The 25977-nt window shown below is 47.6% G+C and overlaps 1 protein-coding gene across 1 annotated transcript in view; it reads right to left on the reverse strand.

Moving 5' to 3' along the window:
* Positions 1-5832: 5832 nt before the first annotated feature.
* LOC140198302 (butyrophilin subfamily 3 member A3-like) overlaps positions 5833-25977 on the reverse strand; it is a 38951-nt gene continuing 18806 nt past the window's right edge. The window contains exons 6-12 of the mRNA XM_072259374.1: positions 24607-24633; positions 19199-19225; positions 18113-18133; positions 16835-16855; positions 15131-15157; positions 12900-12926; positions 5833-11708 (exon numbers count right to left, since the gene is read on the reverse strand). Of these exons, the coding sequence (XP_072115475.1) occupies positions 11194-11708; positions 12900-12926; positions 15131-15157; positions 16835-16855; positions 18113-18133; positions 19199-19225; positions 24607-24633 (665 nt within the window). The 3' untranslated portion in view covers positions 5833-11193. The remainder of the gene's footprint in view (positions 11709-12899; positions 12927-15130; positions 15158-16834; positions 16856-18112; positions 18134-19198; positions 19226-24606; positions 24634-25977) is intronic.

Here is a 25977-nt window from a genome sequence, read left to right on the forward strand (position 1 = left end):
CTACCTGGACTATTCCTCTTCTCACCCTGTCTCTTGCAAAAATGCCATCCCCTTCTCGCAATTCCTCCGTCTCCGCCGCATCTGCTCTCAGGATGAGGCTTTTCATTCCAGGACGAAGGAGGTGTCCTCCTTTTTTAAAGAAAGGGGTTTCCCTTCCTCCACCGTCAACTCTGCTCTCAAACACATCTCTCCTATTTCACGCACACCTGCTGTCATCCCATCCACCCTCCACCCCACTAGGAATAGGTTTCCCCTTGTCCTCACCTACCACCCCACCAGCCTCCGGATCCAACATATAATCCTCTGTAACTTCCGCCACCTCCAACGGGATCCCACCACTAAGCACATCTTTCCCTCCCCCTCTCTACTTTCCGCAGGGATCGCTCCCTACGCGACTTCCTTGTCCATTCATCCCCCCCATCCCTTCCCACTGATCTCCCTCCCAGCACTTATCCTTGTAAGCGGAACAAGTGCTACACATGCCCTTACACTTCCTCCCTCACCACCATTCAGGGCCCCAGACAGTCCTTCCAGGTGAGGCGACACTTCACCTGTGAGTTGGCTGGGGTGATATACTGCGTACGGTGCTCCTGATGCGGCCTTCTATGTATTGGCGAGACCCGACGCAGACTGGGAGATCACTTTGCTGAACACCTACGCTCTGTCTGCCAGAGAAAGCAGGATCTCCCAGTGCCACACATTTTAATTCCACGTCCCATTCCCATTCTGATATGTCTATCCACGGCCTCCTCTACTGTAAAGATGAAGCCACACTCAGGTTGGAGGAAGAACACTTTATATTCCATCTGGGTAGCCTCCAACTTGATGGCATGAACACTGACTTCTCAAACTTCCGTTAATACCCCACCTCCCCTTCGTACCCCATCTGTTATTTATTTATTATTATTATTTTTTCTCTCTCTCTCTCTCCGTTTTCTCCCTCTGTCCCTCTCACTATACCCCTTGCCCATACTCTGGGGTTTCCCCCCTCCCCCTTTTCTTTCTCCCTAGGCCTCCTATCCCATGATCCTCTCATATCCCTTTTGTTAATCAACTTTCCAGCTCTTAGCTCCATCCCTCCCCCACTGTCTTTTCCTATCATTTTCGATCTCCCCTTCCCCCTCCCACTTTCAAATCTCTTACTATCTCTTCTTTTAGTTAGTCCTCTTCCTAGAGATGCTGCCTGGCCTGGTGCATTCACCAGCAACTTTTATGTGTGTTGCTTGAAATTCCAGCATCTGCAGATTTCCTTGTGTCCACAACTGTTATGGACTTGCTTCTCTCTGCTAATTTCCCTTCAGATCTTATAGAGGTATATACAAAGGCGGTTCCTTAAGGCCATAAGATATAGGAACAGAATTAGACCATTTGGCCTATCGAGTCTGATCCATCATTCCTTCATGGCTGAACCATTTCCCCTTCAGCCGCAATTTCCTGCCTCCTCCCTGTATTCCTTCATGCCCTGACTAATCTGTCAACCTCTGCCTTCAATGGACCCTATGACTTGGCCTCCAAAGCCACCTGTGGCAATGAATTCCACACTCATTGCTTGTGACAACAATTCACCACTCTCTTTCTAAAGAAATTTCTCCTCATCTCCATTCTAAATGGATGTCCGTCTATTCTGAGGCTGTGCCCTCTGGTCTTAAACACTCACCTACCTCACCCTCCCGCCACTATAGGAATTATCCTCTCCACATTCGCTCTATCACGGCCATTCAAAGTTCGACAAGTTTCAATGAGATCCAAACTCACTCTTCTGAATTCCATTGAGTACACCCCCAGAGCTATCAAGCACCTCTCATCTGATAAGCTCTCAATACTGGAAGCATTTTTGTGATCCTGCTTTGAGCCGTCTCCAATGATAGCACATCCTTTCTTAGATAAGGTGCTCAAGCCTGCTCACAATGCTCCAAGTGAGGCCTCTTTATAAAGTTTTAACATTACATCCTTGGTTTTATATTCTAGTCCTCTCGAAATGAATGCTATCATCACACGTGCCTTCCCCACCACAGACTCAACCAGCAAAATGAGCCTCTAGGGAATCCTACCAAGTCCCCATGCACCTCACAGTTTTGAATTTTGTCTCCATTTAGAAAGCGGTCAATCCTGTCATTTCTTCTACCAAAATGCATGACCAGACACTTCCTAACACTGTATTGCACCTGTCACCTTTAGCCCATTCTTGTAATCTGTCATTCTGCAGCATCTCTACTTTCTCAAAACTTGTACCTCTACAATCTCTTCAGACACCTCCTTCAGAACACTGGGGTGCCTTCCATCTGGTTCATGTGACTTTTCAGTTTCACAAGCATCTTCTGCCCCACGGCACTCTTGAACTGCTGGTGTCTGCCACAGTGAACGCTGATGCAAAATACTTACTCAATTCATCCACCATTTCTCTGTCCCCCATTGCTACCTCTGCAGTGGTGTAATAGTGTTGTGTAATAACCCAGATCTTATTAGGGAGATCAACATAAAGGAACACTGAGGAGACAGTGATCATAATATGATTGAATTCAGGCTGCAGTTTGAGAGAAGCATAAATCAGATGTGTCAGTATCACAATGGAGTACTGTAAAGGGAATTACAGAGGCAAGAGAGAGGAGCTTGCCCAGGTGGATTGGAGGAGGATACTGGCAGGGACGATGGCAGAGCAGAGATGGCTGAAGTTTCTGGGAATAGTTCACAAGTCACAGGATAGATATGTCCACCAAAGGAGGAAGTTCTCAAATGGCAGGGGTAGCCAACCATGGCTGACAAAGGAAGTTAAGGGCTGCATAAAAGCCAACGAAATGACATATAAAGTAGTAAAAGTGAGTGGGAAGTTGGATGATTGGTAAGCTTTCAAAATCCATTAAAAGGCTACTTAAAAAGCTATAAGAAGGGAAAAGATGAAATAGGAGGGCAAACTAGCCAATAATTAAGCAGGATACCAGAAGTTTTTTCCAGTTATATGAAGAGTAAAAAGGAAGTGAGAGCTGATATTGGACCACTGGAAAATGATGCTGGTGAGGTAGTAATGGGGGACAAAGAAATGGCAGATGAACTTAATGGGTACTTTGCATCAGTCTTCACTGTGGAAGACACTAGCTGTATGCCAGAGGTCTGTGAGCGTCAGGGAGCAGGGGTGAGTGCCATTGCTATTACAAAGGAAAAAGTGCCAGGCAAGCTCAAACGTCTTAAGGTGAATAAGTCACCTGAACCAGGTAGACTACATCCCAGAATCCTGAGAGAGGTTGCTGAAGAGATAACGGATGCATTGGTCATGATCTTTCAAGAATCATTTGATTCTGGCATGGTCCCGGAGGACTGGAAGATTGCAAATGTCACTCCACTCTTTGAGGAAGGAGGACGCCAAAAGAAAGGAAATGACAGGCCAGTTAGTCTAACCTCGGTGGCTGGGAAGGTGTTGGAGTCTATTATTTAGGATGAGGTTTCGTGGTACTTGGAGACTAACAAAATAAGTCAAAGTCTGCATGTTTTCTGTAAAGGGAGATCTTGCCTGACAAGTCTGTTAGAGTCCTTTGAGGAAGTAACAAGCAGGGTGGACAAAGGGGAGGCAATGAATGTCATTTACTTTGATTTTCTGAAGGCTTTTGATAAGGTGCCACTCATGAGGCTGCTTAACAAATCTTATGGCATTACAGGAAAGATACTGGCATGGATAGCAGAATGGCTGACAGGCAGGAGGCAGAGAGTGGGGATAAAAGGGGCCTTTTCAGGTTGGCTGCCAATGACTAATGGTGTTCCTCAGGGGTCAGTATTGGGACCACTACTTGTCACAATGTTTGTCAGTGATTTAGATAATGGAATTAATGGCTTTGTGGCAAAGTTTGCGGGTGATACGAAGATAGGTGGAAGGGTAGGTAGTGCTGAGGAAGCAATGCCATTGCAGCAGGACTTAGAATAATTGGAAGAATGGGCAAAAAAGTGACAGATGGAATATGGTATTGGGAAATGTATGATAATGCATTTTGGTAAAAGGAACAATAGTGCAGACTATTATCTAAATGGGGAGAAGGTTCAAACATCAGAGGTGCAGAGGGACTTAGGAGTCCTTGTGTAAGACTCCCAGAAAGTTAACTTACTGGTGGAGTCTGGGGTAAAGAAGGCAAATGCAATGTTGGCATTTATTTCAGGGGGAATAGAATATAAAATCAAGGAGATAGTGTTGAGTCTTTATAAGATACTAGTCAGGCCACACCTGGAGTATTGTCAACAGTTTTGCCCCCATATCTCAGAAAGCATGTGGTGTCATTGGAGAGAGTCCAGAGGACGATTCTGGAAATGAAGGGGTTAACATACGAGGAGCGTTTGGCAGCTTTGGGCCTGTAATTTAGAAGGATGCAGGGGAACCTGCATTGAAGCCTACCGAATGTTGAAAGGACTAGATGGGGTGGATGTGAAGATGTTTCCTATGGTAGGGGTATCCAGAATTAGAGGGCACAGTCTCAAAATTGAGGGGGCGACCCTTTAGAACAGAGGTAAGGAGGATTTCTTTTTTCAGCCAGAAAGTCATAAATTTGTGGAATGCTGTGCCACAGACTGCGGTGGAGGCTGTGCGTGGGTATATTTAAGACTGAATTTGATAGTTTCAGGGCACCCAAGGATAGGGCGAGAAGGCAAGTGTAGGGGGTAGTGTGGGATCCAGCATCCGCCATGATGGGATGACAGCAGACTCAATGGGCTGAATGGCCTAAATCTGCTTCTATAGGAATAAAAAAATGATTTTTTAAAAACCCTCTGTACTCCATCTTTTCCTTTTTTTTATGACTTTGTAAAAGCTACTGAATCTTCTGGTGGTTTTTAAAAGCTACCGAATACTCCGATTTCCCTTCTAATTTTTGTCCTGTTGCTTTGGCTTCTCTTGTCAGCCACGGTTACATCATCCTGCCATTAGAATAATTCATCGTCTTTGGGATGTATCTATCCTGTAACTCCCAGAAATTCCAGCCATTGCTGCTGGAGTTCCCTTCCAATCAATTTTGGCCAGCTCCTCTCCAATGGCTCTGTAAATTCCCATTGCTCCACTACAATACTGATGCATCCGACTTTAGATTCTCCTTCTCAAATTACTGGGAGAATTCTTTCATATTATGATCACTATATCTTTAGCATTCAATCATCTTCAAGGGCAATGCTTCAAAAAGGCAGCATCCATCATTAAGGACCCCCATCACCCACGACATGCCCTCCTCTCATTGCTATCATTGAGGAGGAGGCACACGCAGCGTTTCAGGAACAGCTTCTTCCCCTCTGCCATCAGATTTCTGAATGGACACTACCTCACCACTCCCCCCCGCCTATTTTTGTACCTCTTATTCAATTTTCATATACTTTTAACTGTAATTTTTAGTTTTTAATTGTTCCAGTTTACTGCTGCCATAAAACAACAAATTTCACAACATATGCCAGTGATATTAAACCTGATATTCTACTGCCCTCACTCAGGCATTGTAACATCAACTAGACAGTCAGCCAAACTCCACTCCAAAATGACATGAGAGTCACGGTGTCGTGTCCTAGCTCCTTGGTTTTATTGCAGACTCAATGGCACGTCACAGTGAATAAAGTCGGATATGAGAGAGGTCAGAGGAGAATGGCCAGACTGGTTCAAGCTGACAGGAAAGCGACAGCAACTCAAACAGCCATGCACAGAGAAGAGCATCTCTGAATGTACAGCATGCCAAACTTTGGCTAGCAGATGACCACGACCATACAGTGTACTCAGTGGCCACTTTATTAGGTACAGGGCCTTGCATTACAACAGAACGTACCTAATAAAGTGGCCACTGAATGTAATTTCACAGAGAGTAATAAAGGCAGCCATTTGTTTTTTAACAAGGCTTTATTACAAATACATACAAGGAATCAGTAGGTCATCATCACTGCCCCTCCACCCTGCGTTTGGAAACTTTGGACATTGGCAAAAATGTAGTGTACAGGTAAAGGTTCAAAGGGGCAGGTGTGACAGACCAAATCTGATGTTCCTTCTTACAGACACACAAAATGAAAGTGTTCATCTTCATTTACAAATAGGCAAATACATTTGCAAATTTACTTCACTTGGAAAATACACTATCAGAGCCAAGCACTGTAAACTGGTTGCATCATCAGCGAGTTTGAGACACGGAAAGATATCAATAAAATTGAAGAGGTGCAGAGAAGATTTACAAGGACATTGTCGGGACTGGGGGCCCTGCGTTACAGAAAACGGTTGAATAGGTGAGGACTTTATTCAGCAGAGCAAGGGTCCTAGGTTAACGGTACGTCTCCATGATATAAAAGAAGTTAGGAACTTCTGCCCCATGGCATAGCAGAATGAGGGGAGATTTGATGGAAGAATACAAAATTATCCGGGGTATAGATAGGGTAAATGCAATCAGGCTTTTTCCACTGAGATTGGGTGAGGTGAGAACTAAAGGTCATGGGTTAAGGGTGAAAAGTGAAATGTTTAAGGTGAACATGAGGGTGGGGGGACTTCACTCACAGGATGGTGCAGGTGTGGAACAAGTTGCCAGTTGAAGTGGTGGATGTTGGTTCAATAGCACCATTCAAGGAAATCGGAATCGTACTTGGACGGGAGAGCTATGGAGGGCAATGGTCTGGGTGCAGGTCAATGGGACTAGGCAGAATAATAATCCAGCAGGGAGTAAATGGGCAAAAGAGCCACTTTCTGTGCTGTAGTGGTCTATTCCTGCAGAGGCCAGTCACAAAGAGCCTTGGTGAGCGTCCATCTGCAATGTTTTGTGCAAGTCTACTATTAAGGATTACAGAACGCAGCAGAGAATTGGACAGCAGAGCAAAGGATACCCCACTTTACTAATCCCATTTGCCCACATCCCTCCAGGCCTTTCCTACTCCATTGCCTGTCCAAATTGCTGAAGGTTGTCACAGCTGCGGGAGGTAGTGGGGATGAGATCTCACGACCTATTAAATACTCCCAATGACGAGTGTCTCAAATAGCCTGTGACGGCTGAGTCCCGCTCCTGGCCTCCACGTCTGGCTTAGCTACTAATACCAAGGGAGTTGTGTCGACTGCCAGAAGGGCAAGGGCGGGTTACTGGTGCCTAAAATCCAGTCACTCTGGGCAGGCGAGGCACGTCGGCTGTGGGTGGCAGCTCATCTAGAAGGAACTCTCTGATCTCAAACCTCCACTGCCTTTTTATACTTGTTACAGCGAGTCAAAACAACCAATCCCAGGCTGACCTTCATTTAGCAGCCATTGTTCCTATCATTGTCTCGAAAGCTCGTTGTGTAAACTATTTAAATAGTCGCGCTTTGAGATGTACTGCTGAGTTTTGTAATTATTACCGAATAAAGGTTTATTTCAAGTTCCTGCTTTGTCTATATCTCCTGGCTTTGGTTCTCTTCGTGGTTCCGAGGTGAGTGGAGCGAGTGAACACAATACGAAAGGGGTTATGAAACAGTAGATGATATTTACACAGTAGATAATTCTGCAAAAATACTTTACAAACCTAGAATTTATAATTTAAACTTGATTATATCTCACATCCATTCCATGTTAGGGAGCTTTGCTTTATGACTCTGTTACAATACTGCATAGAGGCATGAATTTAAAAGTCTAATGCCTTGCAGAAAGAAGCTGAGCCTGTTGGCCCTGGCTTTAATGCTGCGGTAGCATTTGGCAGACGGAAGCAGCTGAAACAAGTTGTGGCTGGGGTGACTGCTGTTCCCGATGATTTTCCGAGCCTGCTTCTATAAATGTTCTCAGTGGAGGGAGGTTCACATCTTCAGATGCGTTGGGCTGTCCGCGCCACTCTCTGTCAATGGTACCTTTAGGAACTTGGCAGAAAGTCACAATTTAGAGAGAAAGTTCCAGTGTTCAACATTACTGCCACATGCAGTATCAGAAAGTCTCACACATTCTGGGTAGTGCAGGAGTTACAGGCCTTCCTTTTGACTATCTGGAGTTCACATTAATTCACACACTTCTGAGTGCATTTCAGAGCGAATAACAGCAGACACTGGGTTGTGTGGGTGGGGGAAAGCAACTCTTGGTGAAGATTATTCTGCTGCCATGGGTAGTTAATCCCACCGGATAGATCAGCTATCTGTAAGGAATTTGTACTTACTCCTTGTGGACTGTATGCTTTCCTTTGGGTGCCTCAGTTTCTTCTCACAGTCCAAATTGTCCCGTGATTAGGTTAGGGTTAAACTGGGAGTTGCTAGGCAGCGTGGCCCGAAGCGTTGGAAGGAACAGTTGCATGTTGTATCTCAATACATTTTTTAAAATGGAAATGAACGTTTCAGGCAAAGACACTTCTTTGGTAATGAAGGGTGAAGGTGCCAGGATAAGGTGAGGGGTGCGATGGGGTACAGGCAAGGAGTTGATAGGTGAAGCCAGGTGGGTGGGGGAGGAGGATGAAGCAAGAAGCTGGGAGGTGATAGGTGGAAGAGTTAAGGGGCTGAAGAAGAATCAATCTGATAGGAGAGAAGAGTGGATCATGGGAGAAAGGGAAGGAGGAGGGGGAATGAGAGGGAGGCAAGGAGACAAGCTAAGAGGCCAGAGTGGGGGGAGATGAAGAGGATGGGAAGGACAGTGGGAAAAATACTGGCAGATGGAAAACTCAATGTTCACGTTTCAGGTTGATGGCTACCTTCCGCCAGAATCAGCTGCTCCATCAGCTTCCAGTGGTAAAAGATGCAACACAGAGCGTCATAGGAAGTCATTCCTGCCTGTGGCCATCAAACTTTACAACTCCTCCCTTAGAGGGTCAGACACCCTGAGCCAATAGGCTGGTCCTGGACTTATTTCCTGGCATAATTTACATATTACTATTTAACTACTTATGGTTTTATATTGCTATATTTCTACTCTGTTCTTGGTTGGGGCAACTGTAACAAAAATCAATTTCCCTTGGAATCAATAAAGTATGACTATGACTACAGCATAGGACCAGTCCATTAATCCCACAATGCTGCACTGAACCAGTTGAAAAGTAAATCAAACCCCCCCCCCAAAATTAATCCCTCCACAATGTCCATATCTCTCCATTTTCCTCATATTCATGTGCCTAGCTAAAGGACTCTTAAAGGCCTCTAGTATATTTGCCTCTACCACCAGACCAGGCAGCGTATTCCAGGCATCCGCTGTTCTCCGAGTAAAAACGTACCCCACACATCCCCTTTGAACCTAACCCCTCTCACCTTCGATCCATGCGCTCTGGTGTTAGGCACTTCTACCCTGGGAAAGAGATACTCTCTGTCCACTCTACCTATGCCTCCCAATCTTATGAACCTCTTATCAGATCTCCCCTCAGCCTCCGATGCTCCAGAGCAAACAACCCAAGTTTACCCAGCCTCTCCTGACAGCGGATGCCCTCTAAACCAGGCAACATGCTGGTAAACCTCTCCTGCACCCTCTCCAAAGCCTCAGCAACCTTCCTATAGCGGGGTGACTAGAACCGTACTCAACACTCCAGTGCAGCCTAACCAAAGTTTTATAAAGCTGCAGCAGCTCCTCCTGACTTTGGAACCCAATGCCTTGACTAATAAAATCAAGCATTCCACAAACCTTCTTAACCACCCTATCAACCACTCTCAAGGAGCTGTGAACTCGGACCCCAAGTTCTGCCCGCTCAGCAACACTGCTAAGGGTCTTACTAAGCCATCCATCCACATTTTCATCTAGGTCGTTTATAGACATCAGGGGTCCCAGCACAGATCCCTGTGGAACACCACTAATTACAGACCTCCAGCTCGAATCCATCCCTTCGACCACGACCCTCTGTCTTCTGTGCATGAGCAAGCCAATTCTGAATGGAACTAACCAATTCGCCACAGACCCCATAGTTAATCTTCTGGATGAGCCTCCCATGAGGGACTTTGTCAAATGCCTTACTAAAATCCATGTAGACAACATCCACAGCCCTAACCTCATCAATCTCTCTAGACACTATGTCAAAACTCATTGAGTTGATACGGCACGACCTGCCATGCTCAAAGCATTGCTGGCTCTCCCTAGTTAGGCCATGAGCTTCCAAATATTCAATACAGAAACATAAAATTTCCTTGCAAGTGGCAAGCAATGTTCGAGTCATGCAAGTGCCAGGCAATGACCATCTCCAACAAGGGAGGCTCTAACCATCGTCCCTTCACATTCAGTGGCATCACCATCACTGAATCCCCTACTATCAACATCCTGGGGGGTTAGTATTGACAGGAAACTGAACTGGTCTGGCCATATAAAGACCGTGGCTACCAGAGCAGGTCAAAGGCTAGGAATCCTGCAGCGTGTAACTCACCTCCTGACTCCCCAAAGCCTGTCCAATGTCTACAAGGCTCAGGTCAGGAATGTAGTGGAATACTTGCCACTCGCCTGGATGAGTGCAGCTCCATCAATACTCAAGAAGCTGGACACCATCCAGTACAAGGCAGCCCACTGGATTGGTACCCCTTCCACAAGCATCCAGTCCCCCCACCATCGACGGACAGTTGCAGCAGTGTGTACTATCTACAAGATGCACTGCAACAACACACCAAAGTTCCTAAGGCAGCACCTTCCAGACCACCGACCACTACAAACTAGAAGGGCGAGAACAGCAGATACCTGGGAACACCACCAGTTGGAAATCCCCCTCCAAGTCACTCACCATCCCGACCTGGAAACGTATTGCTATTCCTTCATTGTCACTGGGTCAAAATCATGGAATTCCCTCCCTATCAGCACTTTAGGTGTCCCTACACCTCAGGGACTGCAGTGGTTCAAGAAGGCAGCTCATCACCACCTTCTGAATGGCAACTAGGGATGGGCAATAAATGCTGGATTAGCTGGTGATGCCCACATCCCGTAAACGAATAAATAAAAAATAAAATTTCCCTACAACTGGTGTGAGACTCACCAATTTATAGTCCCCTCCTTCCCCTCCCTCCATTTTTAAAAAAAATTCTGGCATCTTTTCAGCCCTGGTGAAGGATCTCAGCCTGAAATTTTGACTGTTTATACATTTCCATAGAAGAAGCCTGATCTGCTGAATTGTTCCAGCATTTAGTGTGTGTTGCTCCAGATTTTCAGCTTCTGAAGAATCTCTGGTGTTTATGATCTCTGCAGTGTCTCTTTAAGGCATCTGTAAAGGTCACTTCCTGTTTAATGGACTTAGGAGTAATTTTCCCAGTTGGCCACAGGCTTCCTCCCGTGCTTCCGTATCAAGCTCACTGCCGGAAGGGTCAAAGGGGGGAGATCTTCATTTTCTCCTGTGACCCCCAAGGACTGAAGAAAGGGTACACTTTCTCAGTAAATGTGGCTCGAAATGAGTAGATGTGGGCCATGGCTTCGGCATCATATATGTGGATCTTGCCCAGGTTGTGGTCCACGTAAACGCCAATGGTCTCAGCAGCGGCCATCCCCTCCAGCGGCGTGGGTAATTCGTCGTTGGCCTCGTACAACTGGCCACGCTTGCCGACGGTCCAGATCCTGTTATCGGGGCTCAGGGTGACCCAGTCGTTCTTGGGGATGGACGCGTAGGCCGCCCCCAGGTCCCAGTCGGGCTTGTTACCCACCGACACCTCCCAGTACTGCCTGCCGCTGTCGTAGCCCTGGCAGGCCATCACGAAGAGCCTGGCGTTGAAGCGCTTGGAGTTGTCCTTTTTCTCGTTCCACTCTTCGGTGAACGAGACACTCAGCTGGTCGTCTGAGATGACCAGGTACGGGTTGGCAGTGTCTGGGTCAAAGGTGATCGACACTGAGGGAAGAGGAGGAGACCGGAGGTTAGGCCTACCTAGTTTCCAGCAGAACTAGTGCACCAGCCCAGAGCCCGGCTCCAGGCTTTCCTGGTTCATCCTCCCCGGTGACAGCCCCAGCCAGTCTGCGGCCGTCCTCCACCGCACAAACCCCTGTGCCACCGTTCCACACCCCCCCAGCCCCAAATCTGTCTCAACAGCACTCAGCCCCCCGCCCCCCAACACTCACCCCTCCCTCTTTCAGCCCCTGCCTCCCGGCATGGCTCCTCCCACAGGACACGGACACCTTCCCACCCAGCCCCTTTACCCCAGCTCAGACCCGCCTCCCAAGCAGCACACGCTCTGCCCCGAAACGCCTGAATGGAACATCCTAGAAAAAGTCGTGGATACGGCCGAGTCTGTCAAGGGTAAAGCCCTCCCCCCTCCCCGTTGAGCACATCTACGCGAGAAGGCAGCATCAAGGATCCCTACCGCCCAGGCCAGGCCCTCATCTCACTGCTGTCATCAGGCAGGAGGTACAGGAGCCTCAGGACCCACACCGCCAGGTTCAGGAACAGTTATTACCCCTCAACCAGCAGGAACCACCACCCAGGCCAGGCTCTCTTCTCGCTGCTGTCATCAGGCAGGAGGTACAGGAGCCTCAGGAATCCCACCACCAGGTTCGGGAACGGTCATTACCCCTCGGTCACTGGGCTCTTGAACCAGAGGGGATAATTTCACTCGCCCCAGCACTGAACTGTTCCCACAACCTATGGACTCACTTTCAAGGACTCTTCATCTCATGATCTCGATATTTATTGCTCATTTATTATTATTTTTCTCTCTTTTTGTATCAGCAGTTTGTTGTCTTTTGCACATTGGTTGTTTGGCTGCCTTGCTAGATACAGTCTTTTACTAATTCTATTACTTTTCTTTGTACTTATTGTGAAGGGCCACAAGAAAATGAATCTGAGGGTTGTGTCTGGTGATACACATGAACTTTGATAATGAATTGACTTTGAACTGAACGCACACCTCCTGTTCCCCATGACGAACACACCCCAACGATGGCACCCCCTCCTCCCCTCCCCACCGATGGCATCCCCACCCTCCGCTCTTCCCATCTCCAGCTCTTCCTGCAAAGGGAAGCCCACCAGGTTATGACTATGCCGGAATATTGGGTCAGCTCGAGTTATCAACAAAACGGCACTCACCTGCGGCGACAATGACTCTCTCTGCGGCTGAAAACACAAAGAAACCAGAGTTGAACTATCTCCAAACCAACCACCTCAGCCTGGGGTACACGTGCCCCACCCCGAAAACAGCTCTGTCACGCTGAAGGGTTTGGTAGGATTGCAAGTGAAATGTGCCATTTGTATTCGTGACCAACACAGTCCGAAGATTGTGCTGGGCAGTCTGTAAGTGAGGCCATACTTCCAGTGCCAACAACGCATGCCCACAGCTACACGAGCCCTAACCCATGCGTCTTTGGAATGTGGGAGGGAACAATGTGAACGTACAAACTCCTGACAGACAGCGGTGGGAATCGAACCCCACTGCTAAGCATTTTGCTAGCCACCATGCTGGGTGAGTCAGTGTCAGACAGCTGTTCCTTCACCGATGGGAGAAAGTTCTCTCCCCACCACGGTGCAGGAAATCTTTCAGATTTCTCACAGTGAGATGGCAGCTCTGCAGGCCTAACGCTTCCTGTATAGAACACAGGAACAGGCCATTCGGCCCACAATGTTGTGCCGATCCAATGAAATTAGTCATCAAAAGGGCAACTGAACTAATCCCTTCTGCCTACACAATGTCCGTATCCTTCCATTTTCCTCACATTCATGTGTCTATCTCAACATCTTTTAAAGTCTCCAGTGTACCTGCCTCTCCCATCACCCCAGGCAGAGTATTCCAGGCACCTACCACACTCTGTGTAAAAAAAAAACCCTGCCCCTCACATCTCCTTTGAAATTTCCCCCTTCTCATCTTAAGTAAATGTCTTCTGGTATCAGACATGGAAAAAGTTACTATCTGTCTACTCCATCTAATTAAAGGCATCCATTAGTCTTGCAAGATCTTGGATTTGCGCCTTGGAAGGTTTCCAGGGCGCAGGCCTGGGCAAGGTTGTATGGAAGACCGGCAGTTGCCCATACTGCAAATCTCCCCTCTCCACGCCACCGATGTTGTCCAAGGGAAGGGCATTAGGATCCATACAGCTTGGCACCAGTGTCGTCGCAGAGCAATGTGTGATTAAGTGCCTTGCTCAGGGACACGTTGCCTCGGCCAAGGCTCGAAACCACAACCTTCAGGTCGCTAGTCCAATGCCTTAACCACTTGGCCATGTGCCCACTACTTACTCCATATATGCCTTTCATAATCTTATAAACCTGTATCAGATCTCTCAGCCTCTGTTGATGAAGTGAAACCAACCTAAGTTTGTCCAGCCTCTCGTTATAATCCAGGCAGAATCATGGTCAACCTCTTCTGCACCCTCTCCAAAGCCTCGACATCTTTCCTATAATGGGGAGACCACAACTGTATGCAACACTCCAGCTGGGGCTGCTGGGGTGACATTGGGGGCTCAGGGTCATTTCATTTAGCTTCTGTCTGTGCAGCGTGAGAAGGAGGTTCCCCAGTTGCGATGTGGAATCCCCCTCAACCCAAGTCAGAGGAGATTTACCAGAATGCTGCCTGGATTAGAGAGCAGGTCCTATGAGGGCAGGTTGAGCGAGCCAGGGCTTTTCTCTGTGAAGCAAAGGAGGATGAGGTGAAGACGATAAGAGACATTGATTGAGTGGGCAGCCAGAGACTTTTCTCGCAGGGTGGAAAGGACTAATACGAGAGGGTATAATTTTACAGCAATCCGAGGAATGTATGGAGGGATGGGATAAGACCCCCCACCCCACAGAGCGTGATAAGTGCGTAGAACACGCTGCCGGGGTGGTGGTTGAGGCAGGTACATTTGGGACATTTAAAAGAGTCTTAGACAGACACGTGGATGATATAAAAAATGGAGGGCAATGTGGAATGTAAGAGATCTTAGAGTAGTTTAAAAGGTCAGCACAGTGGCTGTACTGTGCTGTACTATTCAACGTTCTAAGTTCTGAATACACCCCTCCCAGGACGCCCAGCATTACACACTCCGTTAGCAGGAGGGGACTGAAGACCGACACTTTCACTTTGTGGAAACTGCAGATATCAGCTTTGGGTATGGCAGATGAACATCAGTTCAGCACTGGCCCAAGGAGAAATCCACCCCCACCCGCCAAAGGTCTTTAGAACAGACATCTCTGGATGTACTGTCTCCATTGAAGATGGTTCTGTCAGTTCAAGTTCAAGAGCTTAGTGTGGGGCTTTGTTCTCAGCTCCACAGTGTGCCAGAGAACCAGAGCGTCCCAGAGGCTCACTCCAGGCTAGCGACAGTCTGTGACGTTTGAGACCTTACCTTCTGTGGACAGTGTCGTCTCCAGATCTGTAACAAAAGAGATGAGATTTCGGTTAACGAAACACCAGATTGTTATGGCTCAGCACAAGCTCAGTCAGCTCTGCTCCATCATAAAGGACGCCCACCAGCCAGGCTTTGTGCTCGTCTCGCTGCTGTCACCATCAGGCAGGAGGTACCACAAATAACCCACACACCATGAACCGCAGAGTCTGCAGAAGTGAGGGCACAGACACCAGCCAGTTCAGCACCGAGCCAAGCAGAAAGTCCGATGGCTGCAGGTCACAGCCACGGTGCCAGTTCAGGACCGAGGGAGACGGACCAGGAGCCCGATGGCTGCAGGTCACAGCCACGGTGCCAGTTCAGGACCGAGGGAGACGGTCCAGGAACCCGATGGTTCTGTGGCTGTGGCCTGCAACCAGTTCAGGACCGAGGGAGACGGTCCAGGAGCCCGATGGCTGCTGGTCACAGCCACGGAGCCAGTTCAGGACTGAGGGAGACGGACCAGGAGCCCGATGGCTGCAGGCCACAGTGGCAGAGTCTTCAGGGTGCTGCTCTCCCCAGTGACTCTAGATTGTCCCCTAGGTGCTCCAATTTCCTCCCACAACCTTCATAAATCAAAGCATTGAGTACAGCAGCTGGGATGTTACATTGAAGTCGGTGACACTGGTGAGGCCTAATTTAGATATTTTGTGGAGTTGCAGTCACCTACCCACAGGAAATATATCAGTAAGTGAAAGAGTACAGACGTTGCTGGCACTACAGGAGCTGAGTCACAGGAAAAGGATGGATAGGTCAGGACTTCATGTTGTACTCCCCAATCAGGGCCAGTCACAAGTTCCAAGAATCCACTCCCAGCTCCCAAGAAATCAGGAGCAAAAGCAGAGACAGTACAGGAAGAAAATTAAATTAGGTTAACACATGAGGAGCAGTTGATGTCTCTGGACCTGTACTCACTGGAGTTTAGAAGAATGAGGAGGGAGGGGTAATCACTGAAACCTATCGAATACTGAAAGCCCTGGATACAGTGGATGTGGAGAGGATGTTTCCTATAGTGGGGGAGTCTAGGACCAGAGGGCACAGATAGAGTGGATGTGGAGAGGATGTTTCCTATAGTGGGGGAGTCTAGGACCAGAGGGCACAGATACAGTGGATGTGGAGAGGATGTTTCCTATAGTGGGGGAATTAGGACCAGAGGACACAGATAGAGTGGATGTGGAGAGGATGTTTCCTGTAGTGGGGAAGTCTAGGACCAGAGGACACAGATAGAGTGCATGTGGAGAGGATGTTTCCTGTAGTGGGGGAGTCTAGGACCAGAGGGCAGAGACAGAGTGGATGTGGAGAGGATGTTCCCTATAGTGAGGGAGTCAGCATAGTAGGACCAGAGGGCACAGCCTCAGAATAGAGGGACATCCATTTAGAACAGATATGAGAGGGAGTTTCTTTAGCCAGAGAGTGGTGAATCTGTGGAATTCATTGCCACAGACAGTTGTGGGGACAAAATCATTGAGTATATTTAGATAAGAGGTTGATAGGTTCTTGATTAGTCAGGGCATCAAAGGTTATGGGGAGAAGGCAGGAGAATGGGGTTGAGGTGGTTAATAAATCAATCCTGATGGAACAGCAAAGCAGACTCGATGGGCTGAATGGCCTTATTCTACTCCTATATCTTAAATCAATCCCCCACACTAGTCAAGAGCAACTTACCATAATTATTCTGGGCACTTTCTGGAATGAAACAAGAAAGAAAAAGAACAATTAATTCCACTGTGATCATTGGAGAGGAGAAATACAGTTTGGAACTTGACAAAAAATTAGCTTTTCATTGACCTTACATCTGACCAGCCTGAATCCCGGGGTCCCAGGTTCCACCTGCAGGACACATTCCCAGACTGGCAGTGCCCATGTTTCACACTGCTGCTGGACTTTCAATCAAAACCAGTGCGAAGGAACAGATCAGTCCCACCCTAGCTACTCTACATCAGCTTCCTCATCTTTCAGAATTGATCTTGAGATTCTCTTACTTGTTGTTAAAGCTCTCAAAGATCTGGTCATGGCTGAAATTAACTCCTGTCTCATCACGGACCTGGACCTACTGTAATCTGGCTACCGTCGTTACAGAAAAGGCAAAGATCCCATTGACTCTTCATGTGGCCTTGGATCACGTGGACTATATAAATACCTTTGTCAGGATGCTGCTTATTGACTACATCTCAGTGTTTAACACAATCATTCCTACAGTTCTAATTGAAAAACTCCGTAAGCACCTCCTGTAACTGGATCTTTGACTTTCTAACCGGAAGGCCACAACATGTGCGGAAATAACATCTGCACCTTGCTGACGGTCAACACTGGGGCACCTCAGTGATGTGTGCTTAGCCCACTGCCCCACTCTCTCTCTACGCTCATGACTGTGTGGCCGGGCACAGCTAAAATGCCATCCACAAAACTTCTGGGCAGTGTCTTTACAAGACGGGTGACCGCAGCTCTTCAGAGGTTGCCTGCCTGGTGTCAGTGGTCACATAACCAGGACTTGTGATATGTACCGGCTGCTCATATGGCCATCCACCACCTGATCTCATGGATTCACGTGACCCTGATCAGTGGGGATGGCGGGGTGGAAGTGGTTTGGTGCTAAGCTGGTGCTACACCTTGTCCAAGGGTGACTTGTAGGCTAGTGGAGGGAAGGAGCATCTTACGTCTCCTTTGCCCTCTACAGTCACCTCTAAACACACATCAGAGGGGCCGCACACACCCAATTATCATTGGCAAAATCGACAGACAACCAACACTATGCATTGCAATGTACAGCTGCCACGAAACATCAAATTTCACAACAAGTGCGGGTGCTGTTAAGCCCGATTCTGATTCTGAACACACAGTTAAAGTCAGTGACCCATGGAACATGCTGATAGAGTCCCCAGCAACAGGATAACATCCCCTCCGGAGATGTGGATACACGTCTGTTTCATCAATAAAACTCACCCGTAAGGGTTTTCAGATTTTCTGAAATTAAAAGAGAAAGATGTTAAAATGAGCATCAAAACACTGAGATCTCAGCCTTGTCCTTCCCTGCCCTGCCCACACATGCGTCCTCTGTTAGAAAGCCGAACCATCAGCAACTTCAACTCAATACGCCCCACAAGAGGATCCCCATGGTAAATTAACCCTAACTGTAATGAACCGGGCTGTCATCCCAAGACTTGGGCCTTCCCCTGGAGAAGGTGGTACTGAACTGCCTTCTGGACATGAGGTAATCTTTCTAGCTGAAGGTGCTCCCGCAGTGCTGCTGGCGAGGGACTTCCTGGGTGAAAGAGGAACACAGAACAGTACAGGCCCTCTGGCCTACCATGTTGTGTCAACCCTTTAACTTTGACCTCCAAGATCAATCTAACCCTTCCCTCCCGCATAACCCCCCATTTTTCTTTCACCCATGTGCCTCTTAAATGCTCCGAATGAACTTGCCTCGCCTCTAGCGCCACTCCAGGCAGGCAGCATGTTCCACACACCCACCACACTTTCCTCCAAACACCTGAAATTGATGGCCCCGCGTTCGTCCCTGGGAAAGTCCCCTCATTATAGGAAGGATATGGAAGCTTTACAAAGGAGATTTACCTGGATGCTGCCTGGAGCACGCCTTATGAGGATGGGTTGATAGAGGTGTACAAGACGATAAGAGGCGTAGATAGGGTGGATAGCCAGAGACTTTTCCCCAGGGCGGAAATGGAATAACTGTAAGGCGATTGGAGGGAAGTATGGGAGTGGGGGATAAATCAGCGGTAGCTTTTGTTTTAGACACAGGGAGCGGAAAGAGTGTGGCAGCTACACGAGGGACATAGATAGGCAGATGGTCGATAGAGAAATGGAGGGTTGTGTGGAAGAGAAGGATTTGATTAATCTTGGAGTGGCACAACTGTGGACTGAGGGGCATGTACCGTTCCCTGATCTGCCTGTCTGGACTAAGATGGCATCACGTTCGGAGCCCTGAACAATGCTCGATGTCGTACTGGACCCTATCTACACGTCAAGAGGAAAACTCCAGATGATGCAGGAAGAACTTCAGCCTCTTACCTATTTCGTTGATTATGGACTCATATTCTGCAAGAACAGAAAAGTAGTGTCAAAAGCAAGCCGTTAGTAACAACTGATTACAGTTGAGTACAGTACTTTACAAAGCAAAGTAATATGATGGGCAACCATTTTAACCCCTATCCCCATTCCCACGATCGGTCCATGGCCTCTTTTTACATGATGAGGCCACACTCAGGTTGCAGGAGCAACACCTCCTATTCCACCTGGGTAGCCCCCAACCTGAGAGCATGAACATCAATTTCTCCTTCCAAATTTTTATTTCTCTCCTTCTCTCTTTCCTCTTCTATCTGCCATTTCAGCCTCTTACTACTTCACCTCACTTTTCTAACATCTCCGCCTGCTGCCCCTCCTCCTTTCTTCTCTCCCATGGTCCACTCTCCTCTCCCATCAGATTCCTTCTTCTCCAGCCCTTTACCTTTTGGGAGGAACCAACTCGAAGGTTCCACCTATCACCTTCCAGCTAGTCCTCCAACCCCCCCACCCCCACTTTTTTATCTGGTATCGTCCCCTTTCCTTCCCAGTCCCGGTGAAGGCTCCCAGCAGAAACACTGAATGCTGATTCATTTCCATAGGATGCTGCCTGGCCTGCTAAGTTCCTCCACAATCTTGGTGTGCGCTGCTCTGGATTTCCAGCAGCTTAATGTGAAAAAGACTAAGGAGCTGGTGGTAGGCCTGAGGAGAGCTAAGGTACCAGTGACCCCTGTTTCCATCCAGGGGGTCAGTGTGGACATGGTGGAGGATTACAAATATCTGGGGATACGAATTGACAATAAACTGGACTGGTCAAAGAACACTGAGACTGTCTACAAGAAGGGTCAGAGTCGTCTCTATTTCCTGAGGAGACTGAGGTCCCTTAACATCTGCCGGACGATGCTGAGGATGTTCTACGAGTCTGTGGTGGCCAGTACTATCATGTTTGCTGTTGTGAGCTGGGGCAGCAGGCTGAGGGTAGCAGACACCAACAGCATCAACAAACTCATTCGTAAAGCTAGTGATGTTGTGGGGATGGAACTGGACTCTCTCACAGTGGTGTCTGAAAAGAGGATGCTGTCTAAATTGCATGCCATCTTGGTCAATGTCTCCCATCCACTACATAATGTACTGGGTGGGCACAGGAGTACATTCAGCCAGAGACTCATTCCACCGAGATGCAGCACAGAGCGTCATAGGAAGTCATTCCTGCCTGTGGCCATCAAACTTTACAACTCCTCCCTTGGAGGGTCAGACACCCTGAGCCAATAGGCTGGTCCTGGACTTATTTCAATAATTTACTGGCATAATTTACATATTACTATTTAACTATTTATGGTTCTGTTACTATTTATTATTTATGGTGCAACTGTAACGAAAACCAATTTCCCCCAGGATCAATAAAGTATGATTATGACTATGACTATCTGCAGAATCTCATGGCAATATTTTCTTCTATGTGCTGTGAGGATGTGGAGGAACGTTGCGCTGTTTGGTTGTACGCATGTACAGTCGAAATGACAATAAACGAACTTAATCTTGAACAAGGCTCTTCCAGTCCAAATGATGTGTTTGCAATGGGGGATTTTGTGACGTATATTTGAAATGGGAGCTCCAATGCACAGGATTAGAGAACGCTGCAGACCATGGCCAGCTCAGGCAGCTCAAGCATGGACACTAGCCTCCCACCATCAAGAACACCTTCAAAAGCTACTCAAGAAGGCAGCACACCTTATTAAGGACTCTCTCCATATGCCTCCTTCTCATTGCCGCCATCACAGGGGAGGTAGAGGAGCTTGAAGACCCACACTCAACATTTTAGGGGAACAGCGTCTTCCCGTCTATCAGATCTCTCAACGGTTCATGAACCCAGGGACACTCCCATGGTTCTTTGCTCTCTTTGTGCACATTTTTATATATTTCTTACTCTAGCTAAGACCATAAGACATAGGAGCAGAATGTGCCATTCGGTCCATCAAGTCTGTTCCACAAATGAACAGCTCTTCCATACCTCAGACCAGGTAGCTGAGGACATGGTGGCCCGTGGTGGAGTGATTACTTTTGGGAATTAACCAGAATTGGTAAAATCCAGGGATCTAGCCATTCAATTACAAAGATGGCACGAGTTTGGCTACATTTCCCTAAGGGTCTGAGGAGACTCGGGATGTCACCAAAGTCTCTTGTAAATCTCTGCAGCAAGCACTCTAACTGGCTGCTTTCACTGTCAGGTATAGAGGGGCCACAGCACTGGGTCAGAAAGTTGCAGACTCAGCCTTTTCGATCGTTCGGTATGCCAACCTCAGTTTCTCCCATCCTGCACCCCCAACCTCCCAAAATCTACCTCCTACCCAAAATCCACAAACCCAGCCTGTTTTTGCCCCCACTGAACTGATATCGGCATACCTCAACTCTGTTTTATCCCCCCAGTTCAGTCCCTTCCCACCGACATCCGTGACACCTCACATGCTCCTGATCCTTTCAAGAATTTCAGATTTCCTGGCCCCCATCATCTTATTTTTACTGTGGATGTCCAGTCCCTATACACCTCCATCCCCCACCAGGAAGGCATCAAAACTCTCTGTCTCTTTCTGGACATCATCTTGCCTCTAACCTCCATCCTGCCCTCAGATCCATCTGTCCATTTCTGACAACTCCCTTCTCTTTCTTGATATCACAGTCTCTATCTCCAGAGAGAGCTAATACACTGATGCCTATTACAAACCTATGGACTCTCACAACTACCTGGACTATACCTCGCCCCCCCCTGCCACTTGTAAAAACGCCACCCCGTTCTCTCAATTCCTTCGTCTCCACCGCATCTGCTCTCAGGCTGAGGCTTTTCATTCAAGAACGAAGAAAGGGGCTTCCCTTCCTCCACCATCAAAGCTGTCTCAACCACATCACTTTCATTTCACGCATGTCTGATCTTAACCCATCCTCCCGCTACCCTACCAGGGTTCCTCTTGTCCTCACCTACCACCCCACCAGCCTCCACATCCAGCACATAATTCTCCGAAACGGGCGCCACCTTCAATGGGATCCCACCACCAAGCTCATCTTTCCCCCTCCTCCCCCCTACTTTCTGCTTTCCGCAGGGATCACTCCCTACTTGACTCCCTTGTCCATTCATCCCTCCCCACTGATCCTCCTAGCACTTATTCTTGCAAGCGGAACAAGTGCTGCACCTGCCCCTACACCTACTCCCTCGCTACCATTCAGGGCCCCAAACAGTCCTTCCAGGTGAGGCGACTCTTCACCTGTGAGTCTGTTAGGGTCCTATACTGTGTATGGTGCTCCCGGTGTGGCCTCCTGTATATCGGTGAGACCCGACGTAATTGGGAGACAGCTTCGCCGAGCATCTATGCTCCGTCCGCCAGAAAAAGCCAGATCTCCCAGTGGCCACCCATTCTAATTTCAATTCCCATATTTCCATTCATGGCCTCCTCCACTATCGTGATGAGGCCACACTTAGGTTGGAGGAACAACACCTTATATTCCGTTTGGGTATCCTCCAACCTGATGGCATGAACATCGATTTCTCAAACTTCCAGTAATGCCTCCCAACCCAACCGCCCTTCACCATTTCCCAGCCCCGTTTCCCTCCCTCACCGTATCTCCTTGCCCGTCCAACGCCTCCCTCTGGCGCTCCATCCCTTTTTCTTTCTCCCATGGCCTTCTGTCTCTTTCACCAATCAACTTCCCAGCTCGTTACTTCATCCCTCCCCCTCCAGGTTTCACCTATCACCTTGTGTTCTCTCTCCCCTCCCCCCCCCACCTTTTAAATCTAGTCCTCAGCCTTTTATCCTCCAGTCCTGCCAAATGATTTCGGCCCAAAATGTCAACTGTGCTCTTTTCCACAGATGCTGCCTGGCCTGCTGAGCTCCTCCAGCATTTTGTGTGCATTGCTCGGATTTCCAGCATCAGCAGAGTTTCTCGTCAGCCGTTTCGATCATGGGCACAAGCCTTCCCCAGCAATCAGGACACCTTCAAAGGGTATTGCTTCAAAAAGGCAGCATCCATCATTGAGGAGCCCCCTCACCCAGGACAGGCCCTCTTCTGACTGACACCGTCAAAGGGGTGGGAGAGGAGCCTGAAGACCCACACTCAATGTTTTAGGAACAGGTTCTTCCTCACCGCCACCAGATTTCTGAATGGACAATGAACCAATGGACACTACCTCACTATTTTTGCATTAGTTAATTTTTTTCATACATGTATTTCTCACTGTTATTTATAGTTTTTTTAAAATTATGTATTGCAATGTACTGTTGCAACAGATTTCTACATATGCCCAGTGATATTAAACCTGATTCTGATCTAGGAGGTCAGACATGTGACGAACATGAAAACTATTTCTGAAGGACCAATTTGCTCTTCACCAAGATGCCAGAGTAGGTAGTGAACACAAGGCTTGGTGTGTGTGTCAGGAAACAGAAAGATTAAATCAGGACTCTGAGGTCGATTTCAGCAGTTTCTAGATCACATACAACAGAGACAAGGACAAACTTCAGACACTGGAGCATTTACTCAGTGGAGTAGGCCAGGACGAAATTAGTCCAAAGTGTCAGGTTAAATTTCTGGAGAACGTACGATCTTTTAGTCTGGTCTCTGTTCATTGAAGTCCAAGTTCATTGTCACCTGAGTGTACACCTATACAACCAAACGAAAGAACAGACCGCGGTGCGCCCACAAAACACATTATCACACACAGCACACTAAGCAAAATACTTCCATAACTGTGGCCCCTATTCGTCAGGGTCGACCGTGGATGTTGTGTCTCAGCTGCCTACGTGATATGCAAGCTGGTTCACAAGCCGCAGCAGTACGATATGGAGACCAAGCTGTTGCGCGTGCGGCAGGCTCCCTCTCTCCACACCAGCGGAGTCCAATACCATTTGGCACCAGCAGAGTAGCAGGAATTGCCAGTCAATGTTGAATCTAACGTGCAGCTGCCTTAGGGACCCTAATTCGAGGTTTACTCCTTTGGGGTTTACTCCCAAAGACTTCCCCATGAGAGGCTACAGGTGCGAGGCAGCGAGGGTTTGAGATCAGAAACACAAAATAATCAGAGTTGTCCATCTCCTAGATAAGCTGCCAATCCTCATCTGCCTGAAGTGACTGGTTTTAAGGTGCCAATAACACACCATTACTCGTTCTCCTGAGAGTAGAAGCACTTTCGTCGGGTGTAATAGCTAAGCCACAGATGAAGACCAGGAGCTGGGCTTGGTTGTCAGAGGCTCTTTGAGGTTTGTTTAGTTTGCTTTAGCCAGGGTTAGTAGTGGGGATAAGATCCCACCACCATTACATGCTTCCAATGCAGCTTACCATAAACAAGTTATAAAATAGAATTGAAAAATGCATGTAGCACGCAGCACAGGTAAATAGTAAACGTGAAACAAAGGAAAAGGATTACTTACGCTCAAGTGTTGGACGTTTGTACAACTCTGGAAGAGAACAGACAGGTGCGTAAACACTTTGCACTTCTCAGTAAACCAACATGCGCATCGATACGATGTTGTAAGACAGGCTTTTAATCTGCCTGTGTACAATGAGGTCACACTCGGGAGAAACACCTCACACTCTGCCTGGATCATCTCCAACCTGATGGCATGAACATCGAGTTCTCCAACCTTTATCAATTTCTCCTTCCCTCTTCTTTTTTTCCATTCATCATTCTGGTTACCTTCTCATCTCATCTCCTCTCCTCACCTGGCCATTATCTCCCTCTGGTTCCCCTCCTCTTTCCCTTCTCCCAAGGTCCACTCTCCTCTCCTATCAGATTCCTTCTTCTTCAGCCCTTTATCTCTTCCACCTCTCACCTCCCAGCTTCTTATTTCATACCCCTCCCCTTCTCACCCACCTTTCCCCTCACCCGGTCTCACCTATGTCCTGTCAACTTGAGCTCCTCCCTCCATCCCCACCTCCTAATTCTGGCTTCTGCCCCCTTCCTTTCCCGTCTTGATGAAGAGTCCTGGACCAAAACACCGACTATTTATTCCTCTCCGTAGATGCTGCCTCCAACATTTTGTGTCTGTTTCTCTGGATTTCCAGCATCTGCAGGATCTCTTGTCTTTGTGTGCACAAATCTACTATTGTAACAGCATTACGATAATCTGTTTATGTGCACCAGTCTACTGTCGTTAACACAATACGATACTCTACTCTGAACAAAGTGCTTTCCAAAATAGTCAAACTTTAAATCCACCATTACTGGTACATTCACCATTCCTCCCTTAGATGTTGTCCAATTAGCCTCCTGATTGGGTAACAGTTTTGTCCCCCAAGCCACTAGACTCTCAACTCCCAGAGTCCAGTCTGACACCAACCTAAACATACACTCAACTGAACACCACTCCATTCCCTTTGCAATTTTTGCTCATTTCTTTCTCAATTCCTGCTCAAACATTGTTTACTTTTACATTTACATCATTATTATATTGTAATTTGTCTTTTACTGTGTCTATTGTCTTGTTTATTAATTATTGTACTGTCTTGCACTGTCTTGTGCACTTTGTGTAGTCCCATGTAGGCCTGAACTCTAATGTAGTTTTGTGTTGTTTCAGATAGTCTAGTGTAGTTCTGTGTTGTTTCAGGTAGTCTAGTGTAATTTTGTGTTGTTTCACGTAGCCTAGTGTAGTTTTGTGTTGTTTCACGTAGTCTACTGTAGTTTTGTGTTGTTTCAGGTAGTCTAGAGTAGTTCTGTGTTGTTTCATGTAGTTTAGTGTAGTTCTGTGTTGTTTCAGGTAGTCTAGTGTAGTTCTGTGTTGTTTCAGGTAGTCTAGTGTAGT

The sequence above is a fragment of the Mobula birostris genome, chromosome 5, assembly GCF_030028105.1.
Source record: "Mobula birostris isolate sMobBir1 chromosome 5, sMobBir1.hap1, whole genome shotgun sequence".
Taxonomy (NCBI): Eukaryota; Metazoa; Chordata; class Chondrichthyes; order Myliobatiformes; family Myliobatidae; genus Mobula; species Mobula birostris.